Raw genomic sequence first — 23,955 nt, forward strand, 5'->3', positions numbered from 1 at the left:
TACATCATGAGAGGCAGGCCTTCCCTACAGGCTTTGCCCCGACATGTAAGGATTCAGCTGCCCAGGGTAGATTGGCAGCACTTGCAGAAACACCTATTTAAATCCTCAGAGTGCCACCCCTTTGATCTTAAATTAACAGTCTTAACTTAGCTTGGGCAGAAACCAACTTTGGCACAAGAATTCCTGGCCTCGGTGTGGCTGGAAGTGCTTGCCAGATATTCCTCTTAATCCCTGGGGGTCATGCAGACATTTCCAAGGAGAGAATAAACTTTACACCAGGCAGGGCGTGAAGGCCTGAGCTCAGTATTCGAGCGGTTTTTTTGCGTTGTTGGGGCTGATGGATGGTGCTGGAAGCTGGGCACCACCAGTTTTCTGTGTGCATCTTTTTCAGGGGCCGGGGTGCACCATTTAATTGCATTGGGCCTGAGGTAAAGAAATGAAGACAACTGAAATGATTGCCCCTCAAATAAGGGTAATTTACATGCATCTTATGCAGCTGGAAAATGGAAGTATGATAAATTACATGGCTTTTGCATTGCGATTGCGGGTCAAAGCCTGTGCTCAAATTACTGGCTGTGTCTTTGCTAGAGACTCTGCTGTGTGGTAAAATGAACAGTCATGAGGATTTTCTCCTAGGAGAAATTCAGCTTCTTGTACATGTCACAGGAACAAATTTAGAGCAGTCTTGAGGCAGCTGTAATCTGGTTGGGAGCTGAATCGGAACCCAGCCTGCCCCAGGATCGTGGGACAGCAAAGGAAGGATAAAGCCATCTTTATTGCTCAGTTCCTCCTTCCAGTTGTTCATTATTTGTACTGTGGCTGGGATCCGTAGTCATGGATCCAAGACCCTGTTGTGCTAGGTGCTGTACAGACACAGAACAAAAGAGTCCCTGCCCCAAAGAGCTTCCCTTTAGCTCCTGCTCTGACTACAGCTCTGCTGGGCCTGAGGATTTGACCCTAAGACATAACCTTCAAATCCAGTTAGTTGTTTTATGATGGAGTAAAATAAAACTGCAATGACAGATTCGTGCTGGAAGGGCTAAGCAACTGTCAAAGGAATGTGATTCGCCACTGGGAGTAGCCACTGAGCATTCAATATCCTGGTCAGGTGACTAATTCAAACTTCCCAAGGCTGTTTGTGAAACCCTTTTTGGTGAGGTTGGTAACTAACCTGTGCAATTACTGTATCTGCAGCTCAAAATGGCCACCGATTCTTACCACCTATATGAGACTCTTTTAATTGATAAATTAATGAACCAGTTGGTATGTGCCCTTGTGACACTGTACTTCTTGTCAGAGCCTATCTTGATATGATGTCACTCTTGGATCTGATTGATGACCATTGGAACTGGGCCATTCAGATTGACCCGATGGAAACTTACATTTTTGAGCAGTTAACTTTAAGAGCTGCTCTTTTGAAGGTAAAACAGTATTCTGCCTTCATCCTTCACAGAGCAGTCCACAGTTTGCTTGTCCTTCTTAGTTCACTGTGTAAGCACATCAGGTACCTTTCCATCCTCTCTGTGCTGAGGTATGTGCTCTGGCAGCACTCCCCTTGGCTTCAGAATGAGACATAAGCAGGATGGTGCTGAAGGATGTCATGGAATCAAATCCTGTGGCTGGGTTTCAGAAAGGATCTGGAGAACTGTGACCATTGCTAATGTTTGTAGATAAGGGTAATCTCGTCATACGGTCAGTTGCAGAGCGATTGGGCCAGGTTCTGATCTCAGCCTCAGTGTTGTAGATCTGGAGTAACTCTCTTGACTTCATTACAGCCAAGAAATTTTATATCAGTGTTAAGATGCTCAGGATCCGACCGTCATCTGCTATGATTAGGAATGAATTGTTCACCCATATACAGCAGTGCATAATTGGCTATCTTGTGTTCATTTTTCCTTCCTCCAAAGCATCAGTTATCGGCCACCCCCGGTGGTGGGGTATGGAAACTGATGGTCCAATCATCTAATTCAATATGGCAAATCCTCTATTTCTCTTTCTACTTCAGTTTTTCAACATCCAATCTCTGGCTTTTTGTGGCAGATGAAGTAATCTGATACTTATAATGAACAGTTCTTGTTCCAATGAAGGTCTCTTTCATCTGCTTGCATTTAGTACATGGAAACTTTTTAATGCATGCAGAATTGGAGACAATTTTAATTATGTGGCAACCGCAAACATGAATTAATCCAGCTTTTGGTTAGCAGAAGTTGTGTTAAGTGAGGGGTTTAAAACTTGTAACAGTAGCTTGCTGAATACTACATTGAAATGATGTATCACAAAGCAGACATTTTTAAAATTGAAAAATAAATTCCTCCAGAATGAAATGAAGCATGGTAAATTTCATCTTTCCACTCTCCCTCACTTGGACACTTGATCCTTGCTTTCCTTTCCTTGCACACATCTTTATTGTATAACCCTCAATTCATCCATTCCTTTTCATCATATTAGAGGCTCTTAAGAATTAAGGGCTCAGCCAGTAGTTGGTGACTAGTGAGTTCGTTTAATACTCTAAGGCAGCTGCATGAAAAACATTTGGCAACATTTGAAGCTGGCATTTAAATGTTGTAAAAATATGCAAGGACTTATTCAGAACTCCGTTTCTCATGTCCATCGATAATCCCTTTGCTATTTAAATACGGTAGGTGGAAAATCTGTTATAATACTCCAAAGAGGAATAAATGTGTCATTGAGCGATCGGCAGATAAACCCTGGAGCTAGTCTGCATTGCTTCAATACCAACCGGTTGGCATCGGAGCAGTGCAGACAAACTCCAGGGTTTACCTGCCGATCGCTCTGAACTGGTGTTCTCAATGTTCGCCTTCTATGATCATTATTAAAACTCACGATGAAGGGAGGTCACAAATAGCATTCTCGTGACGATGCCAACTCGGTGTGTTCTGGCAGGGAATGTGATTGGGGTGAAGGAAGAAATCTGTGTTGTAATGAGGAAAAATGATAGAGTGTGAGAAATAACCAGCCTTCTACGGCCACAGGAAACACATGAGCAGAGCAGAGGCCCTGCTTGGGTGCTCCAAGGTGAAACTCATGGAGTTTCCTTCGACGTGTCCACTCGGGAAGTTGGGGACCACAGAGGAGCTGGGGGCATGGACCTCCACCCCTGCAGTGGCCAAGGATCTGCAGAAAGCTCTGCTCTCAATCCCACAGATCCCAGAGCTTTTGCCGTAGGGGGCCACTGTTCCTCTGTGGTGAGCTGTGATCTACCTCCACTTCGGCAGCCAAGCAACCACGACCTTGCCCCCGTGCAGATACGCAGCACAGCTCATTGAGGGGACCGAGTGGCAGATAACACTGCTTGGAACACCAAGAGTTCCCGCGTGATGTCCGGAGAGGGAGGCCTGACCCTCTGGAGTGGGAGCTGAAGGATTTCCATGATCTCGGAGACCAGGGAAAACATGTCCTGCAGCTAAACAGCACCCACGCTGCACCCCCATTCATCCACCACAGGATGAGAGCATTAGCTCCTTATAGACTGATTTTTTTCCCCAAAGAAGTCAGCACCCCTTCCCTCTCACCCCCCAATCCAATTAAAGTCAGCAGAAGCTGTGAGTGTTTTGGCTTTTCTGGAAATCAGGCCCTGGGGTTTTTAATGCCTCCTTTGATCACATAATGGATGGAATTCATCCAGGGCAGTTCAGTGTGTCAGGATCCTTCTTAGAGGTAACAGATGCAGATATTTTAGGGACAGAATAACCAAAGTTAAATGTGCAGATTCAATTCTTAACTACCAGATAATAGGAATTTCACAGTAGAATCACTCACTCACTAGTAAACAGCACGGCATATATGCCAAAGGGAGCTCTGTGGAAGACCCATGCATGAAGGAATCAAAGATTACATTGTAGAAATAAGAAGCAGATGCTTGAAAAGAATTTTCCAGAGTCCAGCGTTCTCCCCCCCACCACTCCCTTGGATACAGGCTGCATCATGATTGAAAGGAATTTTTTGTGCCTGGTTGCTAAATCTGACATGGCCTCATATTGCAGATGGTTGTCAAAAAAAAAAAAGGCAAGTGGATCTTGGCATTTAAAATTCATGAATTTTAGAAGTGTGCACAGCCTGGTTGTACAGTGCCTTTCAAAGACACTTGTCAGCCTAAAAGTTGAGCTTTACTGGACCAAAACTAAATGTCTGCATCTCTTTCAACATGGAAACCGATTTTTCAGGGATGGATCAGACTAGTCATTTTGATGGTTATTTGTATTACCGTAGCACCTCTGAGCCCCAGTCAAGGACCAAGGCCCCACCGCGCTAGGCGCTGTACAAGCACAGAACCAAAAGACAGCCCCTGCCCCCAGGAGCTGACAATCCAAATGTAAGACAAGGTGGATGCAGACAGGCTGGTGGAATACAAGGAGACAGTGAGACAATATGGGTCAAGAGGCTAGGCACTGGTCTCAGACTAATCGAGTGTTTTGTAAGCACCATGGCAAAGGAGAGTTTCGAGGAGGGATTTGAAGGAGGCCAGTGGGTTAGTTTGGGGGCTGTTTATGGGGAGCTCCTCCTAGACGTGGGGCAGCAGGGGAGAAAAAACTAAGGAGATTGTTTGTTTGACAGCATAGCAGGTAGGCAATGGAGGTTGGTGTCCTGGGTGGACTGTAAACGGGAGTCGACATTGCAATAGTGAATGAGAGATGACCGGTCAGCTGACCATTTGCCCCCATAAGTTTCAAATTCACTGGGAGTTCTTGGTGTGTGGGGGACCTATTGTTGTTGTTTGAAAAAGAGCACAGCCTATGGGTCCCACTCACGGATCAAAGCCCTTTTGCACTAGGTCCTGTACAAACAAACAACAGGAGAGTTCCTGTCCAAAGGAAGTCATAAAGCTAGTCTGTGAGAAGGCGCAAGTGGATGTTGCAGACAAATGGAGTGAGGGAAGAAAAATGGGTACAGGATTGGTCCCTAAAATTTTACTTCTGATAAGCAAGGGACAACTTATGGCCAGTGTCCTTAGTAAGCTGCCTCTTTGTTATTGGACCATTTAATTAATCCTTCCTGACTAATGAGCATTTTTAGTTCAGAGGAATTGTGTTCATGCACCCAAGCTATGCTCTAATGATCTTTCAAAAGTCACTCTAGTGATCTGGTTATTCTGATGTGCGCATCTCCTACCCTTCAGAGCATCTTCTGGCATTTTTGACTAGCCTTTGGTGGAACAGGAACTGCTGGGTGAATCTGAGTTGACAGGTAATAGCCGCAGGTTGCATCTCTGAATGTCGAATGGTATTCCTGCCCTGGGAACGGCGTGAACTTTCTTTTATAAAAGGATACTCTTCATGCTTTCATTTTGTTTTTTCTAAGGGTATAAGTCTACGCTACAGCGACACAGCTGTGACCGTCTAGTGGTGGTGCTGTCGCATAGATGCTCTCTACGTCAACAGAAGGGCGTTTTCTATCACAGGCGTTAATCCACCTCTCCAAAAGGTGGGAGCTAGGTCCAAGGAAGAATTCTTCTGTTGACCTAGCAGTGTCTAGTCTGGGGCTTAGGTGTACCTACTCAGGGTGCGACATTTTTTCATAGCCCTGACCCATGTAGCTAGATTGATCTAATTTTTAAATGTAGGCCAAGCCTTATTCTACTAATATTGTTATGAAATCCTAGGGAAATGAGGGAGCTGGCCCCAGAGAATTGCTACAGGCTGCTGATTTTTTGGCAAGGAGGAAAGCTTGGGGTCGGGAATGGACTGCAGCTTCCATTCCCTGAGATGGCAAAGACTAGTCATTAAACACAGGAGACATGCTTTTGCCTTCTTGGGTTGAATGGGTGGCTGCCCATTCAGCCACTGCCCAGCACCGTTTACTGTTTGCTGCATTGACTTACCACTGACGCGATTTGCAGTGATCACAGCAAGCGGGAGGAAAAAGGAAGGACTCTGGAGGAGAGCAGGGGTCTGTATTGAGCAAACCGGCCTCTGACTGCCCCAGGAAAGAGCAGGATCTGCTGGGTGATTAGTGATGTATGTGAAGGGAAGGGAAATATGACACCATCAGCAAAACACCTTGCTTTGCATCTGACATTCCTTCTCGCTGAAAGTTTGTACCCCGAAGCCATCAAGTGGGATGAAATAAGAACCAGACCTGTTTAGAACCACTCACCCCACCATCACACTTTGCATTCTCCACCTGCTGCCCCTTCTCTGGATTTCTCAGGGCTCCAGGAAAGGAGGGCCTCTACTCTTCACCCCAAATCTCAGTCATTGTTTGTATCTGTGTTTCCATCCAGCATTTATTCCTAGTTTATTATCTCAATGGTGTTTTGTTATAGCTGTGTAGCAAATACAATGCTCCCTTGTTCTGATACAAGTAGGATCCTTCGCCCTGGCTTGGCAGCCTCTCTCCTGCACGCATTCTCTCTCTGGCGCCATTTCTTACTCCTCTCTATTATTGGTATTGCAGTAGCACCTAGAGGGCCCCGGGTCTCTGTGTTAGCAGCATGTGACCAGTGCCAGCTGACATTGCACACAGACAGGGCAGCTGGGCTTCTCTGGGGCTCTCACCAAATAGGAAACGCTATTTTGCTGTTGTTACTCATCGGTTAAGAGCAGGGCTGATGCGGGATTAAAGCAGCCAACTCCCATTCTGGAACTCGGGACACCAGTGGAGACCCAACTTGTGCTATGTCTGGAAGTGCTTAATATTGCAAAGCAATTAATCCTTCTGCATGCCTACAGTAAGCAGTAATGGCTAATGTTACTGGGTCCGTCTAGCTTCACAGACCAGATCCAGTGTTCTTAAAGTTACTGGTAAAGTTAGCAATGGTGTTTTGGATGATATTTTCTATAGGTACAGGGCTAAATCCTGCTTGCCTTACTCAGAGTGGGTCAGTTTATGAAGCTGTTACTCATCATTATTATTAATGATTTTATCATACTGTGCAGGAGTCAGTCATGGTCCAGGACCCCACTGTGCTAGGTGTTGCACAGACACAGAACAGAAGGACCATCCCTGTCCCATAAGCTTACAGTTAAAGACAGCAGACAACAGACGGATGCAGACAGATGGGGAGTGTCTCCTTGTTTCTGGGTAATGTTGGTCAGCATGACAGGTAGTGGTCTCAGCATACCACAGGCTCACCACCATGGGTAGTTCCTTACTCTAAGCAACCTCCTTGCTCTCCTGACAGAAAGTCCTATTCCTGGAACAATCTCGATGCGAAGAAGGGTTCCCCAATTCGGCTCAGCAGGACTGCTCAGCTGAATATGATTTGTGGGCCTTAGGCTGTAATGTAATCTCTCCCTCTGGGGTTTAGAGCTCTGCAATGCAAAAAACCAAATCTCCGTTTTCAATTGGTTAGTAGCATCTGCCCTAGTGAGAAGAAGAATCAACTTCAATAACTGTAGGGCAAAAAATAGTACCAGATATTGTAGCTGACTGTGAGCCACGGTACCACAAATGTGATGACTCCCAAATCAGACCAATCTTGCTGTCCGCACTTCTGTGGCTTGCAAAGGAAGCCAGCTCCCATCCAGTACAGTAATATCTCGCAGATGGTGGGGGGAGGGGGGCTGTATGTGAAAAGCACAGTGGGCCAGGAGTTTGAGGGAACTAATGATTATGGGTTTCTCAGTTCTGGGGGCCCGACTTGAGTCCCCTGAAGCAGGCCGGATTTCAAACGGCTGACGTCCTACCCGTGGGTAATCAGGTTCTCTTCAGGTATCTCTGTTTGGGCCCCTAGAAAGTGAGGCACCCAGAATTGCTAGTCCCTTTTGAAAATATTAACCAGTGGTCTTAGGCATGGTGAGTGTTGTTCACACAGACCTCAGCAGTCCAGGCTCAGCTACTCCGGATAGTCTCTGATCAATTTGCACTGTACGTAGCATGCATGAGATACCTTATTTGCTTTAAATAATGTTGTGTGATGCTCCTGAATCATTCGCAGTGAAGTCTATAGGAGAAAGGGCATGGTGGGAGGGGAGCTGACCTAAACTCAGCTCCTTGCAAAGAGACTTTTTATGCTGCAGCTGAGCACTGCGGGGAGTCCCGGCTGCCAAATGGAGACCAACAGGGACAGGAATGGTAACTTGTTTTTAGGCAACAGAGAGGTTGGGTGGTGGTCGACAGCTTGTTGCTCCGCCACAGACTGGGCTGTTAGTTTTGCCAGCTCTTTCCCTGAGTTAGTTTCTTCGCTCAGTATCCTAAGGCCATTGGCTTGTTTTGCAGGGAGTGCCTTAAACCGCTGTCTCTGAACCACATGGTGGCAGATGTTTGCTTCTGCATCAGGCTGCGCTGACTGTCTGAACAAAGCAATGCAGGCATGCTCTGCGGCTCTAGCTATTTTCAGCGGGTGCATCTTTTCTGGCCTTTTCATTTCTAATTTAAATGACAAGGCCAGTCTCAAGTCTAAGCAGGAAATATATTAACTTGACGCTCTGTGGAATCGGAGCCATATTCTCTCCTGACTCTGAGAACAGTTTTTAGTTTAACCTTTCCAATGCCAGCGGCTAAATTCACCAACCTTATTGCGTGCTCCCCTCAGTATCAGCAAGTGCTTATCAGTAAGGACTCCTGGTTTCTGTTCCCGCAGGCTGAGGAGATTGTGTGGTTCCCTGACCTCAGGTTTAATTAAGTTTGTATTCCTGTCTGTGTCCATTGGTATTCCTTTACTTTTAGGGGTTGGTTTCATTTCCTACTGCTTTAAAGAGACCTTTTTTGTAACTGAGCAAGCTGGAAACAAGGAACCGGTTACGGAAAAAGCCATTTGCTAAGTCTGCCCTCTTCAGTATTCCCTTTGCTGTTGTCTCTGAAGCCTGTATTTTATAAGGACCCAAATCCCTCACAGTTCAGCTTGTCTTTGCTTGATTCTTCAGCAAAGTAACTATCAGCCCAGCCTCTTACTTATTTAAATTAATGTGATGCCACAATTTAGCACTTGTGAATTTTATTGTAGGATCACCTAGGAAGAGCAGGTGATCTGAAGAAACGGAAATATTATTATCTGAGCTAAAAGCCAACCAGGTTAAAGTCCCACTATGCAAACTGAGTAAAATTTCCAGCAGTGCCCAAGTGACTTAGCAGCCCAAGACACATCTGAAAATGTTACCCAAGTCTCTTTTTGACAGTGATTTAGACGTTTAGAAACCCAACTCCCACTGACTTTCAATGAGAGAGTGACTTAAGAGTATGTCTACACTACCCACCGGATCGGCGGCTAGTGATTGATCGATTGGGGATCACTGTATCGTGTCTCATCTAGACACAATAAATCAATCCTCGAACGCGCTCCCTGTCGACTCCAGAACTCCACTAGGGCACGAGGCGGAAGCGGAGTCGACGGGAGCAGCGGCCATTGATCCCGTGCGCGAGGACGCGAAGTAAGTCAATCTAAGTCGATCTAAGATGCATCGACTTCAGCTACGCTATTCTCGTAGCTGAAGTTAGTATCTTAGATCGATTTCTCCTCCCCTCCCCCCAGTGTAGACCAGGCCTTAGGCACTAAGGATTCTAAGTCACTTTTGAAGTGGGACTCCTAATGAACGTAGATGCTTTGAAAAATGCTACCCCTAGTAAATGAAAGTTCCCTTCTCCAAAGAGCTTATGACTGAAAGTCTTCACTAATTTGCAAACATTGCAAAAGGTATTATGGAAAAACAAACTGAAAGCTGAAAGTGTATATTTTAAATCTAATATGTACAAAGAAGTTTCCTCTAACAGGAAGCCTTTGTTTTAAGGGACACGCTCAGAAAATTGTATAATAGCTCTTCAGAATGCCCTCTGGACCAGATTCCCATTTATGCTCAGGCCCCTTTATGCTGCCTGGCCAAGAGCATAAGTGAAAATCGGCTGTCTGCTTACAAAACCTCCTTGGAAGCCTAAATGGCTTTTCTCCCTTGTGGTTGTGATTATGATGAGTATTAGTTTAAATTTATGGCTGAGATTTTGCAAGCTGAATTTCATCCTACACACTCTACTTTGCCAAACCAAACTCATCCATCTGAAATTTCACATGCCGGATTTTAGCCCAGGATAGAACATTTTTGGAAAGTTTGGGGACAAACCTGACCGGGTATTGCGAAGATTTGGGGGGCTGAAAAATGAGATGAGTTTCACTTTTGGAAACTGTTTCCATTGTTTCTGTTGGCTCACTTCATCCAAATGGCTTGGCCTAGAAACTCCAGGCTTGTGTAATTCTGTTGATCCCCGTGAGAAACAGTGCCTTTGGTTCGTCTTGTGTGGAACTGGTTGGATATTAACTGCATTTTCGGTATTGCCAACCCAAATGTTGAAAAATCATGAGTGGAGCCCCCAAAATCATGAGGTTTTCTTAAAAATCATGAGATTTTAAAAATAATAAATGTTAGGGTTTTTTGTTTGCATCTGAGTTAGGGTGCGCTTGGATTAGATCTTCAGGCTTTTCCCTTCACCCATAAGGGCTAGAAACTCATTTTGATTTTAAATGGAAGCTGAGAGTCTCTCACAATCGCTTTACATCAGGAAATGGGGCTTTAAGAAAACACCAAATTAATAGTGAGAACTGGCAACCTTGAGGTTTTCATGTTCATAGTAAAGTCTGCGAGGCGCAGGCATGGTGGGGGGGAAAACCATTGTTCAGGCCAGTGCACTGTTTATAAAAACCTGTATCAGTCAGATGTGCCCATATAATGCTTCTGCAGAGCTTCTAAGCTAAGAAGGAAGGAATTGGGAGCTATTGAGGGTGAGGTAGCCTCAGTGGAAATTGGAAACTTTGCAGAGCATGTCTTGCAATGGTAAGTGCTGCAGGGCTCAGACTGAGGGGTTCTGCAGGAGTAGAGCTCCACCATAATTAGGGACTGCACTGTCTGGACTAACGAGAGGGAGAAAGTTGGGAACTGTAGGTTGGCTGAGATCTGGAGAGACCCGAAAGGGAACCACACTCCCACTGATCACAGCTTCTGAACACCACAAGAGCAGAGCTCCATCAGTGCCCAAGAATTCTGTGTCGCAAATTCTGTGTCTGCTCCCTGTAGTGGGAAAAATAATGGGTTGCTGCTTTGGACTCCTGTTAGCTTTGCAGAGACAGCCCAGCCATGGGAGAGCAAGCTGGGTTCTCTTCCGCCTTATCACATCATCAACCAAAGGGTCTTCGGGTTCAGTGAGTCACACCTGTGTAAGCTCCAGCAGTGGGGGTTACAGATCTGCCACGAGCGGGTAATGGGAAGGCCAGGGGCTGCACAGGTATTGCTGAGGAGAGGCCCTCTGTTCCAACTGGTGTGAGACGGAAGGAGCTTTGTTCCACACTCAGGGCCCAGGCTGTGGTGCTGGCGTAACCCACGACCGAGTGTGTTTTCCTGGTCCCCCTCCACGGCCGCTCGACAGAAGATAGGAGTCTGTTACAGCTCCCAGCTATGGAGCCTTGGTTCTTTAGGTCAGCAGTTCTCAACCAAGGGTTTCAGGGGGGCCTCGGGACCCCATGACTGAAACCCAGAGCCCAAGCCCTAGCACCCCTCACCACGGGGCTGAAACCCCAAGCCACGGAGTCCCTCGCTGGGGGGGGACCCCCGAGCACTGGCTTCCCCCTCCCCACTGCAGTGTCAGAGCAGGGCAGTCCCATGGGAATCTCCAAATTCCCCCCCCCCACTCCCCAGGCCCCACCCCCTGCCAGGTCAGAGGCGGGAAGCCGGAGGCTGGCAGCTGCTGCTCTGGCTGGTGTCATGGAGCAGGCAGCCAGGGCATTTCCCCCGTCTGCTGCTGGTGCCCGGGGTTGCGGCTGCTCCTCAGCTCGTGCCGCTGGTAAGAGCCGCCCAGGCAGGGGGACCCAGCTCTGTGGCCAGCAGAGCCCTTGGGGAGCAGTGACCACAGGGGAGCCCTCCCTGCACCCAGCCCCTCGCTACCCCCCTGCCTGCACACAGCCTCTCACTACCCCCCTGCCTGCACCCTGAGCTACCCCTCTGCCCGCACCCAGCCCCTCGCTACCCCCCTGCCCGCACTCAGCCCCTCGCTACCCCCCTGCCCGCACCCAGCCTCTCACTACCCCCTGCCTGCACCCAGCCTCTCGCTACCCCCTGCCTGCACACAGCCTCTCACTACCCCCATGCCTGCACCACTCGCTATCCACCCTGCCTGCACACAGCCCCTCGCTACCCCCCTGCCTGCACCCTGAGCTATCCCCTGCCTGCACACAGCCTCTCACTACCCCCCTGCCCTCACACAGCCCCTAGCTACCACCTCCCCGCACCCTGAGTGGTTTTCAAACTTCCTTAGCTGAATCCCTACCCCACACATCCCAGACAGGTGGGTGACCTGCGGAGGTGAGTCGGGGGTGGAGGTGGCGCCGCCTTCCTGGACCCTGCTGTTCGGAGCTGGCCCGAGCCCCACCGGCCCCTGCCCCCACCCAAAATAGAAGTCAAACTATGCCTGTGTCCGAGGGCCCACCCAGAGCCCCAAGTCTTCCCCGTGCACGCGCGCGCACACACTGGGCCCTGGAATTTTTATAGCATGTTGTGGGGGGTCTTAGAAAGAACAAGGCTGAGGACCCCTGCTTTAGGTCATGCTGGAGCAACTCACACTTTTAGGTCTGGAGTGCCTAATTTGATCCCTAATGTGTCCGCTCAGAGGGTGGCCCTCACATTAGCACTCGCTAAAATCCCTCCACATATTTAGCTTGTAAACTGAGCATACTTGCTGCAGAGTCACTGAGAGACTGTTTGCAGAACGCTGTCAAATGCTGTCCAGAGTCAACAAGCTGAAAAAACAAAGCCCTCTTCCTCTAATCTCACTTCATCATAATAATTTGAGTATTACTTATAGAATGGGCCAATAGGAATTCAGGCAGAAGTGATTTTCCACCTTAGATTGATGGGTGTCCCTTTTAATGAAGGCTTCTGCCTTTGAATAATTTACATTCAATTAGCTCCATGTGTCCTCCAGCATCGCTAGTGCTTTCCTGACTGTACATAGGAATCCCAGAGCCACTTTTGCATCACAGCAGCCGTTCTGCACCAGTGAAAGTTACATGCTGGAAGAGGGGAAAAAAATCTTGGATTGAAATTACAGGGGGACAGGGAGAATAGTAGAGGGCCACGTTCTTCGTTGCGTAAGTAGGCCAAGCTGTACGCCCGGCCAGGCCCTCACCCTCGCTATGACCACCCGTCCCTTCCCGCCTACTCTGGGCAGAGCCCTGTTGATTTTGGTGAAAACTAGAGGAACCTGATTTCCATTCTGCTCCGTCCCACCAGCGTCTGTGAGGTCACTGCCCCGCCCCCTGCGTATCCTGAGTGACCAAATGATGAGTGTGGAGGAAATCGGAGTTCTCCAGTTTGAGGTGTCAGGGCTGTGGGCACAGGGCAAGTGCTGTTTTGTTTTCTCCTGTCATTTTTAATGAGCCTTGAAATGAACGTGGCTGTTCTGTGTAGACCCTTGTTTGTTCATAGTCACGACTGATTCAGGGAATTTCATCGGCAACACGCAACTCGTCCCCGTTGGGTCACATTACCTAGTGTCATGTAATTGTGTACGCCCAAATCCTGAGACCAGTGTCTGCCCCGTGTGGACCTGAGCAGATGCAAGAGAGAGAGAGGGAGGAAGACTCCTTCCCCATGTAGGTGATAGAGGCTCCCCGGCCAGGCTCCAGCCCCCTCCCGATCATAGGAAGATCAACACAATATGCGGCCTTGCCTGCGTGTCCACCCACCTGTCATGGTGTGGTGCAGGAAGCCCATGCAGAGTGAGGCTCTGCTCAGGAGTGTGCCCCCCCCCTCCCCCAGTACAATCCCGAGCTCCCTTTCTGCCCAGCGGAATCAGACCAGTTCTCCTGGGGGAACTCTGCGGCCGTGGAGCACGGGGGCTGACTTGCCCTTACTGAAAGATGTCTGGGTAATGCCTACGTTCAGCAGCTCAGAGCTGAGGTTAGCCTGGGACCCTTTGCTCTGAGTTTCCTGAGTTTGCTCTGAGTTTCCTTACTGCGGTGGTAAGGCTGGGGTTTAGTGTGAGGCACTTTCAGAATATGCAAATGAAACTGGCACGGAGGTCGGAGGCAGATATCCACTGAAGGAAGGGTGCAGCCTCCTCCATGCAAGCGTCAATCAACAGGTTATTAAAAGGAAAAACTAGTCTCTTTGCGAGACATTTGGGTGTTTCATTAGGTAGGTTATCTGTGCACTCATAAATCATCACAGTGACTTCAAACTACTTGTTCACAGCTCACCCTTTAAAAGAAAACGCTTTCAATAACCGAATAACATTACCACTGTGTTGCCTAGTTATTCTTTATAAATACCATCAAAACTGCTCCTTTTCTTCTTATCAGAGGCAAAACTGGAAAGATTTTAAGGGCAGCTGCAGTAAATGAATCTCATTCTATTCAACCGAAACCTCCGTCAGCTGGAGGACCCCTTCATTTCTGTGCCTAGCGTGTGCTGAAGTGTATTTCATAAGACATCGTGCCTTGAGCTGACTCTTTCTCTCTCCTCTTTGAGGGCCCCTGAAATACTCAGTGAAGAGCTTGCTGCAAAGGAGAGAGAACCCAGCTTTTCTCTGCTATCCCATTTAAAACTTCTTTGCGTATCCTATTGTCACAAGTGGCGCCATCGTCTCCATCAGGGTATCAAAGTCCATAACAGAAGCTGGCTCCTACAGTTGAAGAGAAAAGAGCCCATAGGCAGCAAGAAGCAGCCAGCCAAGATCCATGCATTTTCAATAACTGCCAAAGATCGTGCAAATCTCGGACTGGACTCTTCAGTCACGTGAGACATTGCAAACCATCTACATCACAGGCTGCAGTTCCCACCGTCTCTCGCAGAAGGAAGGATGCCAACAACAATTTTGCATTTCCTGGTTCAGACGCCCGCAAAGCGCAGGGGAGTGTCTGAGCAGAGGAAATGGTGATAAAGGTGCAGTGGAGGCCAGTTTCCAGGTTCTTTTGGACTGTTCCATGACCATTACAAGAGTTCGGTTAGTTTAGGGCCTGTCGGTGGTAAATCTCCCCAGGTCTGTTTTCCATATTACGGCAGCATCCAGAGATCCCAAGTATGATCAGGGCCCTGTTGTGCTAGGCGCTGCACTAACACCTACCAAGTGACAACCGTCCCTACCCTGAAGGGCTCTCAGTCTAATTCAGAAGTGGGCAAACTACGGGCCACATCTGGCCCTTGAGCTCCTGGCTGGGGAGGCCAGCCCCTGGCGCCTCCCCCGCAGCCACGCCGGCAGCGCTCTGGGCAGTGGGGCTGCAGCCGGGCGGCGCAGCTGCCCAACATGCTGCTCTGAGTGGCATGGTACGGGGGCCGGGGTCAGGGGGTTGGATAAGGGGCAGGGAGTCCCGGGGAGCAGTCAGGGGACAGGGAGTGGGGGGGTTGGACGGGGCAGAGGTTCTGGGGGGTGGGCAGTCAGGGGACAGGGAACGGGGGGGGGGTTGGATAGGTCTGAGAGTCCCGGGGGGCCTGTAAGGGGGTGGGGGTGTGGATAGGGGTTGGGGCAGTCAGGGGACAGGGAATGGGGGGGTTGGATGGGGGTGGGGCCCCGGGGGAGCGGTTAGGGTCGGGGGGGGGTCCCGGGAGGGGGCGGTCAGAGGACAAGGAGCAGGGGGAGTTGGATGGGTCGAGAGTTCTGAGGGGGGCAGTCAGGGGGCGGGGACCAGGCTGTTTGGGGAGGCCCAGCCCTCCATACAGTTTTGCAACCCCAATGTGGCCCTCAGGCCAAAAAGTTTGCCCAGCGCTGGTCTAATTAGACAAAACAGAGGGCAGGCGGGGAGATGGAGGCACAGGGAGGTGCGGTGACTTGTGTGAGGGTGTACAGCAAGGCCATGGCAGAGCCAGTACAAGATTAACCGGGATTAAGCCTAGAAGGGACCACTATGATCATTTAATCTGACTTCTTGCATAACACAGGCCAGGGAATTTCATTCAGTGATTAGCCCAGCACCTTACAGTGGAACTAGAATGAATCTTTTACAAATCTTGATTGAAAGACTCCAAGTGATGGAGAATTTACCCCACCCCTTAGCAATCTGTTCAGGGGTTAATCACCCTCACTGATAAAGCCATTTTATTTCCAGGTTGAACTTTGCTCTCAGTCTGAACCTAGGTATCCTGAGTCCCTGTCCAGTACCCTAACCATTGGACCGTGCTGCCTTGGATGGCACGTGTCAGATGTACCGTCATGGCACTGAGTGTGAGCGCAGTATAAGAACTTTGATACACTAGACTAGAAGAGAGGGACCAAATTGTGTCCTTCATTCTCAATGTAGCCTTCAGAACATCAAACAAACAAGTAAATGAACGAGAGGGAATAACCTATTAGATGTGGGATCCATGGGGAACAACAATGGAGATACATCTCTGTGGGAGAACGGAGACATGCTGGTGTCTTACTCTGCAATGCAGCTTATAAGTGTCCTGATTTGAATACAAGTGAAGTCAGAATCAAAGGACACAAGGATCTTTTCCTGGAAAAGGCCAGAAGCAATAGTAAATTCTGCCCTTCATAAAGTCTCGCCTGGGTACTTGGAAAGGTAGTTCTGCCCTTGTCTGCTAGCTAGCCTGGAGGATTGTTGCGGCAAGACCTCCCTGCTGGGAGGGAGATGGGTTAGCATCACTTATGTGCTCTCCCTGACACCAGATAGAAATAGAGGAGTCTGGATTTGTACTCCAGCATTTGAAGTGCTTGGAATCTGAGCACAGTCATATTCTGGGCAGCCTTGGGCTGGCCCATCCGCTTTATTACAAGATCAAAACGGAGCCATTAGAGATGGTGAATTTTACACTTTAGACCGTTGCAAATTATATCAGTAAAGCAACTGCAGTAATAATATCTCCCATCTGACTGGAGCCTTTCAGCTGTTGAATTACAAAATGTTGTATGTAGCGATAATTCATGTCTCAGAGCTTTTTCCACTTTCTCCTTTTTTTTTAAAGCTGCTAAGAAAATTAGGGTTTCCTCCCAGTGGTGAGACTTTAGGTGCTTCTAATTTAACACATTGAAAGTGGCTCAGTAGAAACGTTAATTACCACTGGCTAATTCCTGAAAAGAGAGACTGCACAGTTTAATTCAAACTTTACAGCCGGATCCACAGCTGGTTGACGTCAGTGGAGCTGTGCTGATGTACATCAACTGAGGATATTTGACGTATATTTTCAGAGGAAAGTTTCCTGAGGTTAAGACCATTTAAGGAGTTGAATAACTTCTAAAATCCCTCCTATAGACCAGTTTTGATGGGGAGGAGGGGAACACTGAAATGGAAGCGCACTAATGGTACAGGAATGAATAAATCACCTCCATAAAACCCAAAAGGAAGGAATTATGAGCTTCCAATTTATAGTCTCGTAAAAATACAAGCGTGTTTTGATTTTTTTCATGTTGTTTAAATCCTGAAATAATCAGAGGTCAGAATGTAAGTGATTGTGGAAGAAATAAATGGATTAGGTTCATCAGAGCTATTGGGTGTGTGTTGCTGAGCAGTTATAAAGGTACTACCCATTCTTTCTGCTAGCTGCAGCAAAATAAATCCAAATGCACTGCTGTTTCTTTCCAAAAAGAACTGTTTTGTTCCTGCTGTATATACATTTTCCTCTTCTTAATATGCCAGTAAAGCCTTTTAGAGGCTGGTCTGAAACCAAGCCAGAAGAATAAAACTGCCAATTCAATGCTTTTCAGGGTCAGCTGGGATTTTTGGCCACTGTAATTAATGTCTCTGTGAGCTTTCAGTCCTAGGAGGTTTCATGGTTCTGTGTCGCTCTCTGGTACGTACTAGGTTGGCCTCAGACCTGTTTTTGTTCATATGGGTAAAATGGGATGGCATGTCCTCTTTGCAACAGGGCCTGTATAGATGGGAACTCAGAGTGGTATTCAAGTAACATAATGGATGGGTTTTTAAGTAAGTATCTCTGATTCTGCAAGATATTTAAGCAGATGAATAGCCCAAGTCAGTGGGACTGGCAGCCTGTTTTAATGTTATCCAGGTGCTTAATTTCCTTGCTAAATTGGGGCCTTAATACAGGTGGGAGCAAAGACCCAGTCCAAATAGTTTCCGTGAGTGACTGTTTTAGCAGAGTGCCTTGCAGATCACTTAGGGCTTCCAGCTTGAGAATGCAACAGATTGGGTGGTAAAAGTCTGCCCAAGGTAAAGCTGATTTAATAGTACGTTTTACCTTGTTCGAAACCTCACCAACTTGTCAGGCTTTAACATACCACTCCAAGGAGTGCAGACTCTGCATGAGGAGTGTCTGTATATTGGGAAATATACCGAGCAGGAATTACCGCCTTGATCTTGTAAAACATTTACACGTTGAACTCAATGAGACGGCGCATGTATAGACAGCTAGTTGTATGGGTGTGTGCAGAATCCGAGCCCACATGGCCAAAGACCAACCCGGCACAAAAATGCCGGCGTTCAACTTTATTTGAAGGATCACAGACACAGTGTATGTCTCCAAAAAAAGGGAAAGTTGAGACCTGGACACCGTGGTGCTTTAGTTTACCCTTTTCAGAATCACTAAAGTGGATGAGATTATCATTTTTCAAACGTCTGAAAGCTCCTATCTGTGCTAATGATGTTGGACTGAGAGAACCCCTTATAGAAGATGTCGTTTGATTGCCATTTCAGTAGCCGTGTAGTTTTTCATGAAACAGGTCTGTAGAAGTGGGGCAGTGAAATTTCAGCATCATTTGCTGCTGTCTGCGATGCCTGTTATGAAACTGATATTCCTTGGTAATTCTGTCTGCTGCTGTACCTTTAGAACTGGGCAGGGATGTTTTAAATGAGAAATAATAAATCCCACATTTAATCCTCTGAGAGGCAGATGGTCAGAACGTACCTTGAGGATGCATTGGTAGCATTAGGGAGGTAGTATAGAGGCTACCATATAAGACATTGAATAACAATGAATTGCATTTCATCAAAGCAAGCTAACGAAATACAAATACTTCTGCACTGAGAGTGGCAGCTGTTAATTCCACATCACTTTGTAGATGTGTAACGGTGTTAGGAAATCAATGTCAATCCAGCTGGCTTTTTGTTGCTAGGTGTAAGTGACGGGTTCCCAACCTGAGGGGCAGGTGCCCGAGAAAGAAAGGTGGGACCAGATTAACCCAGGCAAACATGCACGTCTGGCCCCTCTACAATCCAGCTAATCTAGATGCATTCCTACTACCCCTGCCCTGCCCAGCACAGCTGCACTAGTGGTTTAGTAACCCAAGTACAGCCAGCTTGCGCTGCATGGATGTCGCTTAGTTAACCTTCCCCTTTCCAGATCAGTCAGTGACTGGCTGCTGCTGCACAGATGCTGCCCTGTTAACCCCCTAGGGTCCATCCCTCTAGGTTTCCTGGCTGGCTCCCCTGCATGGGCACTCACTGCAGCTCCCCGTACTTGTCGCCGGTCTCGAGGCTGTTGCTGAGCGAGTCCTGCAGGCAGAGTAGAGGGGACGCGGGCTGCTGGAAGCTGGCCGAGGAGGAGCAGCGCTGGCCACCCCTCTGCCTGCTCAGGTTTGGCCTTGTCATGCTGGGCCAGGTTGGAGTGGAGCTGCGACCCCGTGCGCCGGGTCGTGATGCCACTTACTCAGATTTGGTGCATCCCCCCCACAGCCCCATTGTGACAGAGGGGCAGCCAGGCCGAATTTGAATGAGTGGCATTGTGAGCTGGGTCGCAGGACTGCTTGGGTTGGGCCCCCCAGGTACATGCCAGGTGTTTCTGTGCATTAATCCAGCCCTGGAGCAGGGAACCCTTTTCTGCTGTAACATACGGTCTCAGGATGGGAGAGGCTGAGAGCCCTGAGGGAAACGATGCCAGTGAAATGCAGCCCAGGGTGTAAAGCTCTGGAGCCCTTCCACAGTTCCAAGAAGGCTGCTGAGATTCCTTCCCTGTTGATCTGACACTCGCGTGTTCTCTCCTTCCCAGCTATGGCACCCCCAGAGAGAGAGGCCAGAACGTCCCTCCTGTGACGGGTCTGTGATGAGGAGAAGCTGTTGGTTGCTGAGTGCTCTGAACCTGAGGTTTCTGCTGGGTCTCGGAGCGCCGCATTGAACCACTAGAGAGAGCCCAGAACACAATGAACAAACTGAACTTCCATAATAACAGAGTCATGCAAGACCGCCGGAGCGTTTGTATTTTCCTTCCCAACGACGATTCCCTCAACATCATTATAAATGTAGGTAAACGCCTTGACCCAGGTATGTCCTGTGAATTTGTCTAGCATTGGTCTCCTAGGATGTTGTACCTGCAGCCAGCATTGTCCTGATTGCCTCGGTTTTACTGCTGGAGTCTGTCTCGCTTTATCACACGCTGACACCTGTGACACAGGTGATCTCCAGGCTGCTACTTGACCGACAGATGAGCAGAATTATCTGCCTCGGGCAACTTTCCTTGCAACACATTGTTCAAAATGAGTTTAAAGCAGGCTTGTTTTTAAGAAGTCCACTTGGCACGCAGTTGCCTTACTTCTCTGTGTATATTTACATCAAACAGTGTGGAAAAGCGGTGACTGGAGGGCGTGCACAAAAGCTCAGCTAGTTACTTTCATCACTTTTTTTTGTAGCCTCTCCATTTATATCAAATATATTTGATTTAGGACACAGAAAGTGTGCGTGTATCTAACAAATGTGTTTCTAAAAGAGGTCAGTCTTCTGTCCTTTTACAGTTACTCACATTTGCAGGCGCATCAGGATTTTACTCTCTCTGTCTCATTGGGCTTGATGCTCTGAGAATTCATTCTCCGTGCACTGCTCTAGCTAAATCCAAGTGACGTTATTTTAAGTGTGATCCATTCCTTTATGTATCATTAGAACTGGGTCCAGTTAAGCCCTCTGACATGCATGCCCAGCCCCCATTGGTTTTGAAAGGACAAACACAGAGGCAGAATGGAGCCGTTTGACAATAATATGGGTTTCTTCGCTCTTCCAAAGGGCCGGGCTGGAATTTATTCTGGAGAAAGAAACCAAAATTGTTCCACTGTACAGGTTAATGAGATTCTGAATGAGGAGTTGTGTGCCCTGTGTAAATTACTGGGCACAGTGCAGGGCAATGGAGAACCAGGCCTTTTGGGAGAACTCCAACGGGAAGAAGAACTATACTGCCAATGACAGGGGCAGCAACATGGGGGTCACTTTTAGTTTGCTTCATTCTTAAATTCTCGTGAGCCCTTGATGTTGTAATATGTGGGCTAATGGGTTTTTGACCCACAGCCCTCTACTGGCTGGAATTTGAATTGTTGGACTGTGTCATAACTAAGCCCTAATACTGATACCACTAAAGAAGATCCTCTTTTTAGCACAAGTGGTAGGTTTTGTCCCTTCTCAGGGACTATGCAGAACTAAGGTCCTGGGTCTTTGGGGGTTCCTAGGCCTAACACCAGCCCTCTGCACAAGGTTGACTTTCATTCTTGGAGAAGACCAGAGTTTAGTCCTTCCTGTGCAGTGCTGAGTGGCCACCACCTACAGTATAGGGACAACCTTGAGGTCCTAAGTGACGCTGGATCTGTTGCACTGTAGCCAAGGCCTGTAGGTGTGAAAGGCCTTGCCTGTAGCAGACATTTTATTTTGTTAGAGGCAAATATTTTGTTAGTCTGATATCAAAAGTAGTGACCATCTTGGCCTACCTTTGGGAAGTTAAATGTCTGTCTCGTGCAGTGGGTAGTGGGATCAGCTGGAATTTGGAGTATGCCTGGTATAGAATACATAATGTATGTGCCTAATGTTTTACATTTCTTGGTACAGACTCAAAGCTCCCATTGACCTTCAGTGGAAACCAGGAATGTTCAATGGATTCAGGATAGGGCTTGATTAAAGATCATAAAACACCCGAAGAACATATTGGCAGGTTCTCATTAATGTTTTCAATCCTGTGTTTTTCTGCTGCAGGTTAAAATATTGTGTCGTGAGTTACTTGTCCAGGTGTGCGACCTTCTGAGGTTAAGGGATTGTCATCTCTTTGGACTCAGCGTCATACAAAGTAAGTCTCAGTCTGAAGTTGCGTACTTCAAACAATGCTATGTCACATACAGATGCGCAACAGAAGTATCCGGGTTGCCAGGATAAGAATAAACCTGCCACGTCATGAGTGAAAAGTTGATTAAACCACTTGAGCATTATTATAACAAGGGATGATAAACATAAAGTATTATCCATTGTGACACGGTCCCTCTTCACCCGGAAATCCCCATTCATTGTGTGCCCTGATTGGTGACAGCATAAGGCTCTGGTTTGGAGCTGGCTCACGCCTAAGTTCTATTTTCTTGCAGTTTTCTGTATATTTTGTGTGTTCAAACAAACTGTCGTGTGCTCTCTGATATTGTCTCGTCACCAGGGAACCCAACCAGTCCGCACTAAAGTCAATGAGAGTTGGATCGAGCCCCGGGGGAGCGCTGCTGCTGTTAATGAGGCACTCCCACGTACTTTTCGTAGATCCCGAAGTGGTGTTAAATCACCGCTTCAGAAAACAAATAATTCTTCTTCGCATCTTGAGTCAAAATGTGTTTTGGTGTCCTTCAAAGTCCCCCGCAGCTTGTATGCTAGATTGTTTACTTCCTTCTCTGTTCCCCAAGCAGCATCTCTTGGAGGGGTGTTTGCTAGGCAACTCCTGGAGGGCGGACTAACCACACAAGGCCGAAATGTGCAGTATGTGCGGAGTGCCCTGCTGCATCGAGACCCCAATTCAGCACATACCCAAGTTGTTCAACAAAGTGCTTGAGTACGTGCTTAATTCTCATTGAAGTCAATGGGATTTAAGCACTTGCGCAATTGCTTGGCTGAATCAGGGTCTGAGGTTACATCTGCGCTGCACCGTAAACCCAGGTCTGTGGGACCTGGGCTCGTGGATTCAGTCTGCATCTGGAGCTGTGTCCACACTGCACAATGACAGGGCTTGGACCTGACTCTCAGCAGGACTCGGGCTCTGGGTCCTAGGACCGGAGACCTGCGTGCTTGCTGAGCCAAGTCAGGCTGATTTTGTACGTGGACAGGAGGGGGACTCGGACTCAGTATGCAGTGTAGGCGTACATAGAGTGCCCTGCTCTCTTCTGAAGTTACTCAGCGAGAGAAATGTAGGGGTTGGGGTTTATTTGAGAAGCTTTTACTATCCAGTGAAGACCTTGATCATGCAAATCAAATTGGGGGACTGGGTCTAGAGGGCTGCATTAGCTCTGAAAGCTTTGCTCATTCACTTGGAGCTCCAGCCCAGAGTCTCCAGGGTATTTTGGCTCCTAACTTCTAGTGATTTTAAAATACCCTTGAGCATCTGGGCCTTGCCCAGGATAAATCCAGCTCCCGATAGCGACTCCCATGTTTGAGATCCATTTGGCAATGGAAGGAGTTGAAGAGGGCTCTGAAAGCAGCACTTCCCCTGCATGCGATTCCGGCGAGGTCTAGTATAGAATTCCCCCATGTTGGAGGCAACACTTTTGAGTTAGGAAATTGTCATCTATAATATTTAGAAAGTCCACGGATGTTCCATTACTGGTGGTGTGAGAACTTCCAGCATGTGTCACTCACCATGAAGTCCCCATGATCATTCAGCTTTTTTCCTACACTTTATAGATAGGTACGTGGTGTGATATGGTGGTCTTTACCAGATACCAATTAATATCCCATCTTGTGCTTTATCTGCTAGGACACTGACCCATAAGCATTCAAGATCATTTTCTTCTAAGCTATCAGTGACAGAGAAACAGATAATGCCATCTTTAACATAGGATGCCCTTCCCCCTCCCCTTTGCCCACTCACACTTTCCTAAATAGGTTATAACCACTGATTTTAATATTCACATCATGCAGATCATCTCACTAGGCTTCAGTAATACCAACTAGATCAAAGTTATGCTCACAAATGAGCAATTCCAGTTCCTCTTATTTGTTACTCAGGCTCCTAGCATTGCTGTACGGGCAATTCAGGAATTTCGTCTCTTCATGTCCTTTGGTTCCTTGATTAATTTTGTTCTCGTCTTGATTTTGTGCTGAGTGCCTATATCGTCCCTCTTTTTACCCTCCCCTTTTATTGTTAGTTTAACACCCTCCTGACTACTCAAGCCAGCCGATCCCTG

At 47.7% G+C, this 23,955-nt stretch overlaps 1 protein-coding gene across 3 annotated transcripts in view; it reads left to right on the top strand.

The window, feature by feature from the left end:
* Positions 1 to 23,955, top strand: part of FRMD6 (FERM domain containing 6) — a 72,431-nt gene that overhangs the window by 12,358 nt on the left and 36,118 nt on the right. For 2 of the 3 annotated variants that reach the window (XM_045016127.1, XM_045016124.1), the window contains exons 2-3: positions 19,821 to 20,070; positions 21,779 to 21,869. In XM_045016127.1, the coding sequence (XP_044872062.1) occupies positions 19,972 to 20,070; positions 21,779 to 21,869 (190 nt within the window). In that variant the 5' untranslated portion in view covers positions 19,821 to 19,971. Of the gene's footprint in view, positions 1 to 19,750; positions 20,071 to 21,778; positions 21,870 to 23,955 lie in introns of those variants that run through there. The other variant, XM_045016126.1, reaches the window with a different exon arrangement.

Source organism: Mauremys mutica, chromosome 4 (genome assembly GCF_020497125.1).
Source record: "Mauremys mutica isolate MM-2020 ecotype Southern chromosome 4, ASM2049712v1, whole genome shotgun sequence".
In the NCBI taxonomy this organism is placed as follows: Eukaryota; Metazoa; Chordata; order Testudines; family Geoemydidae; genus Mauremys; species Mauremys mutica.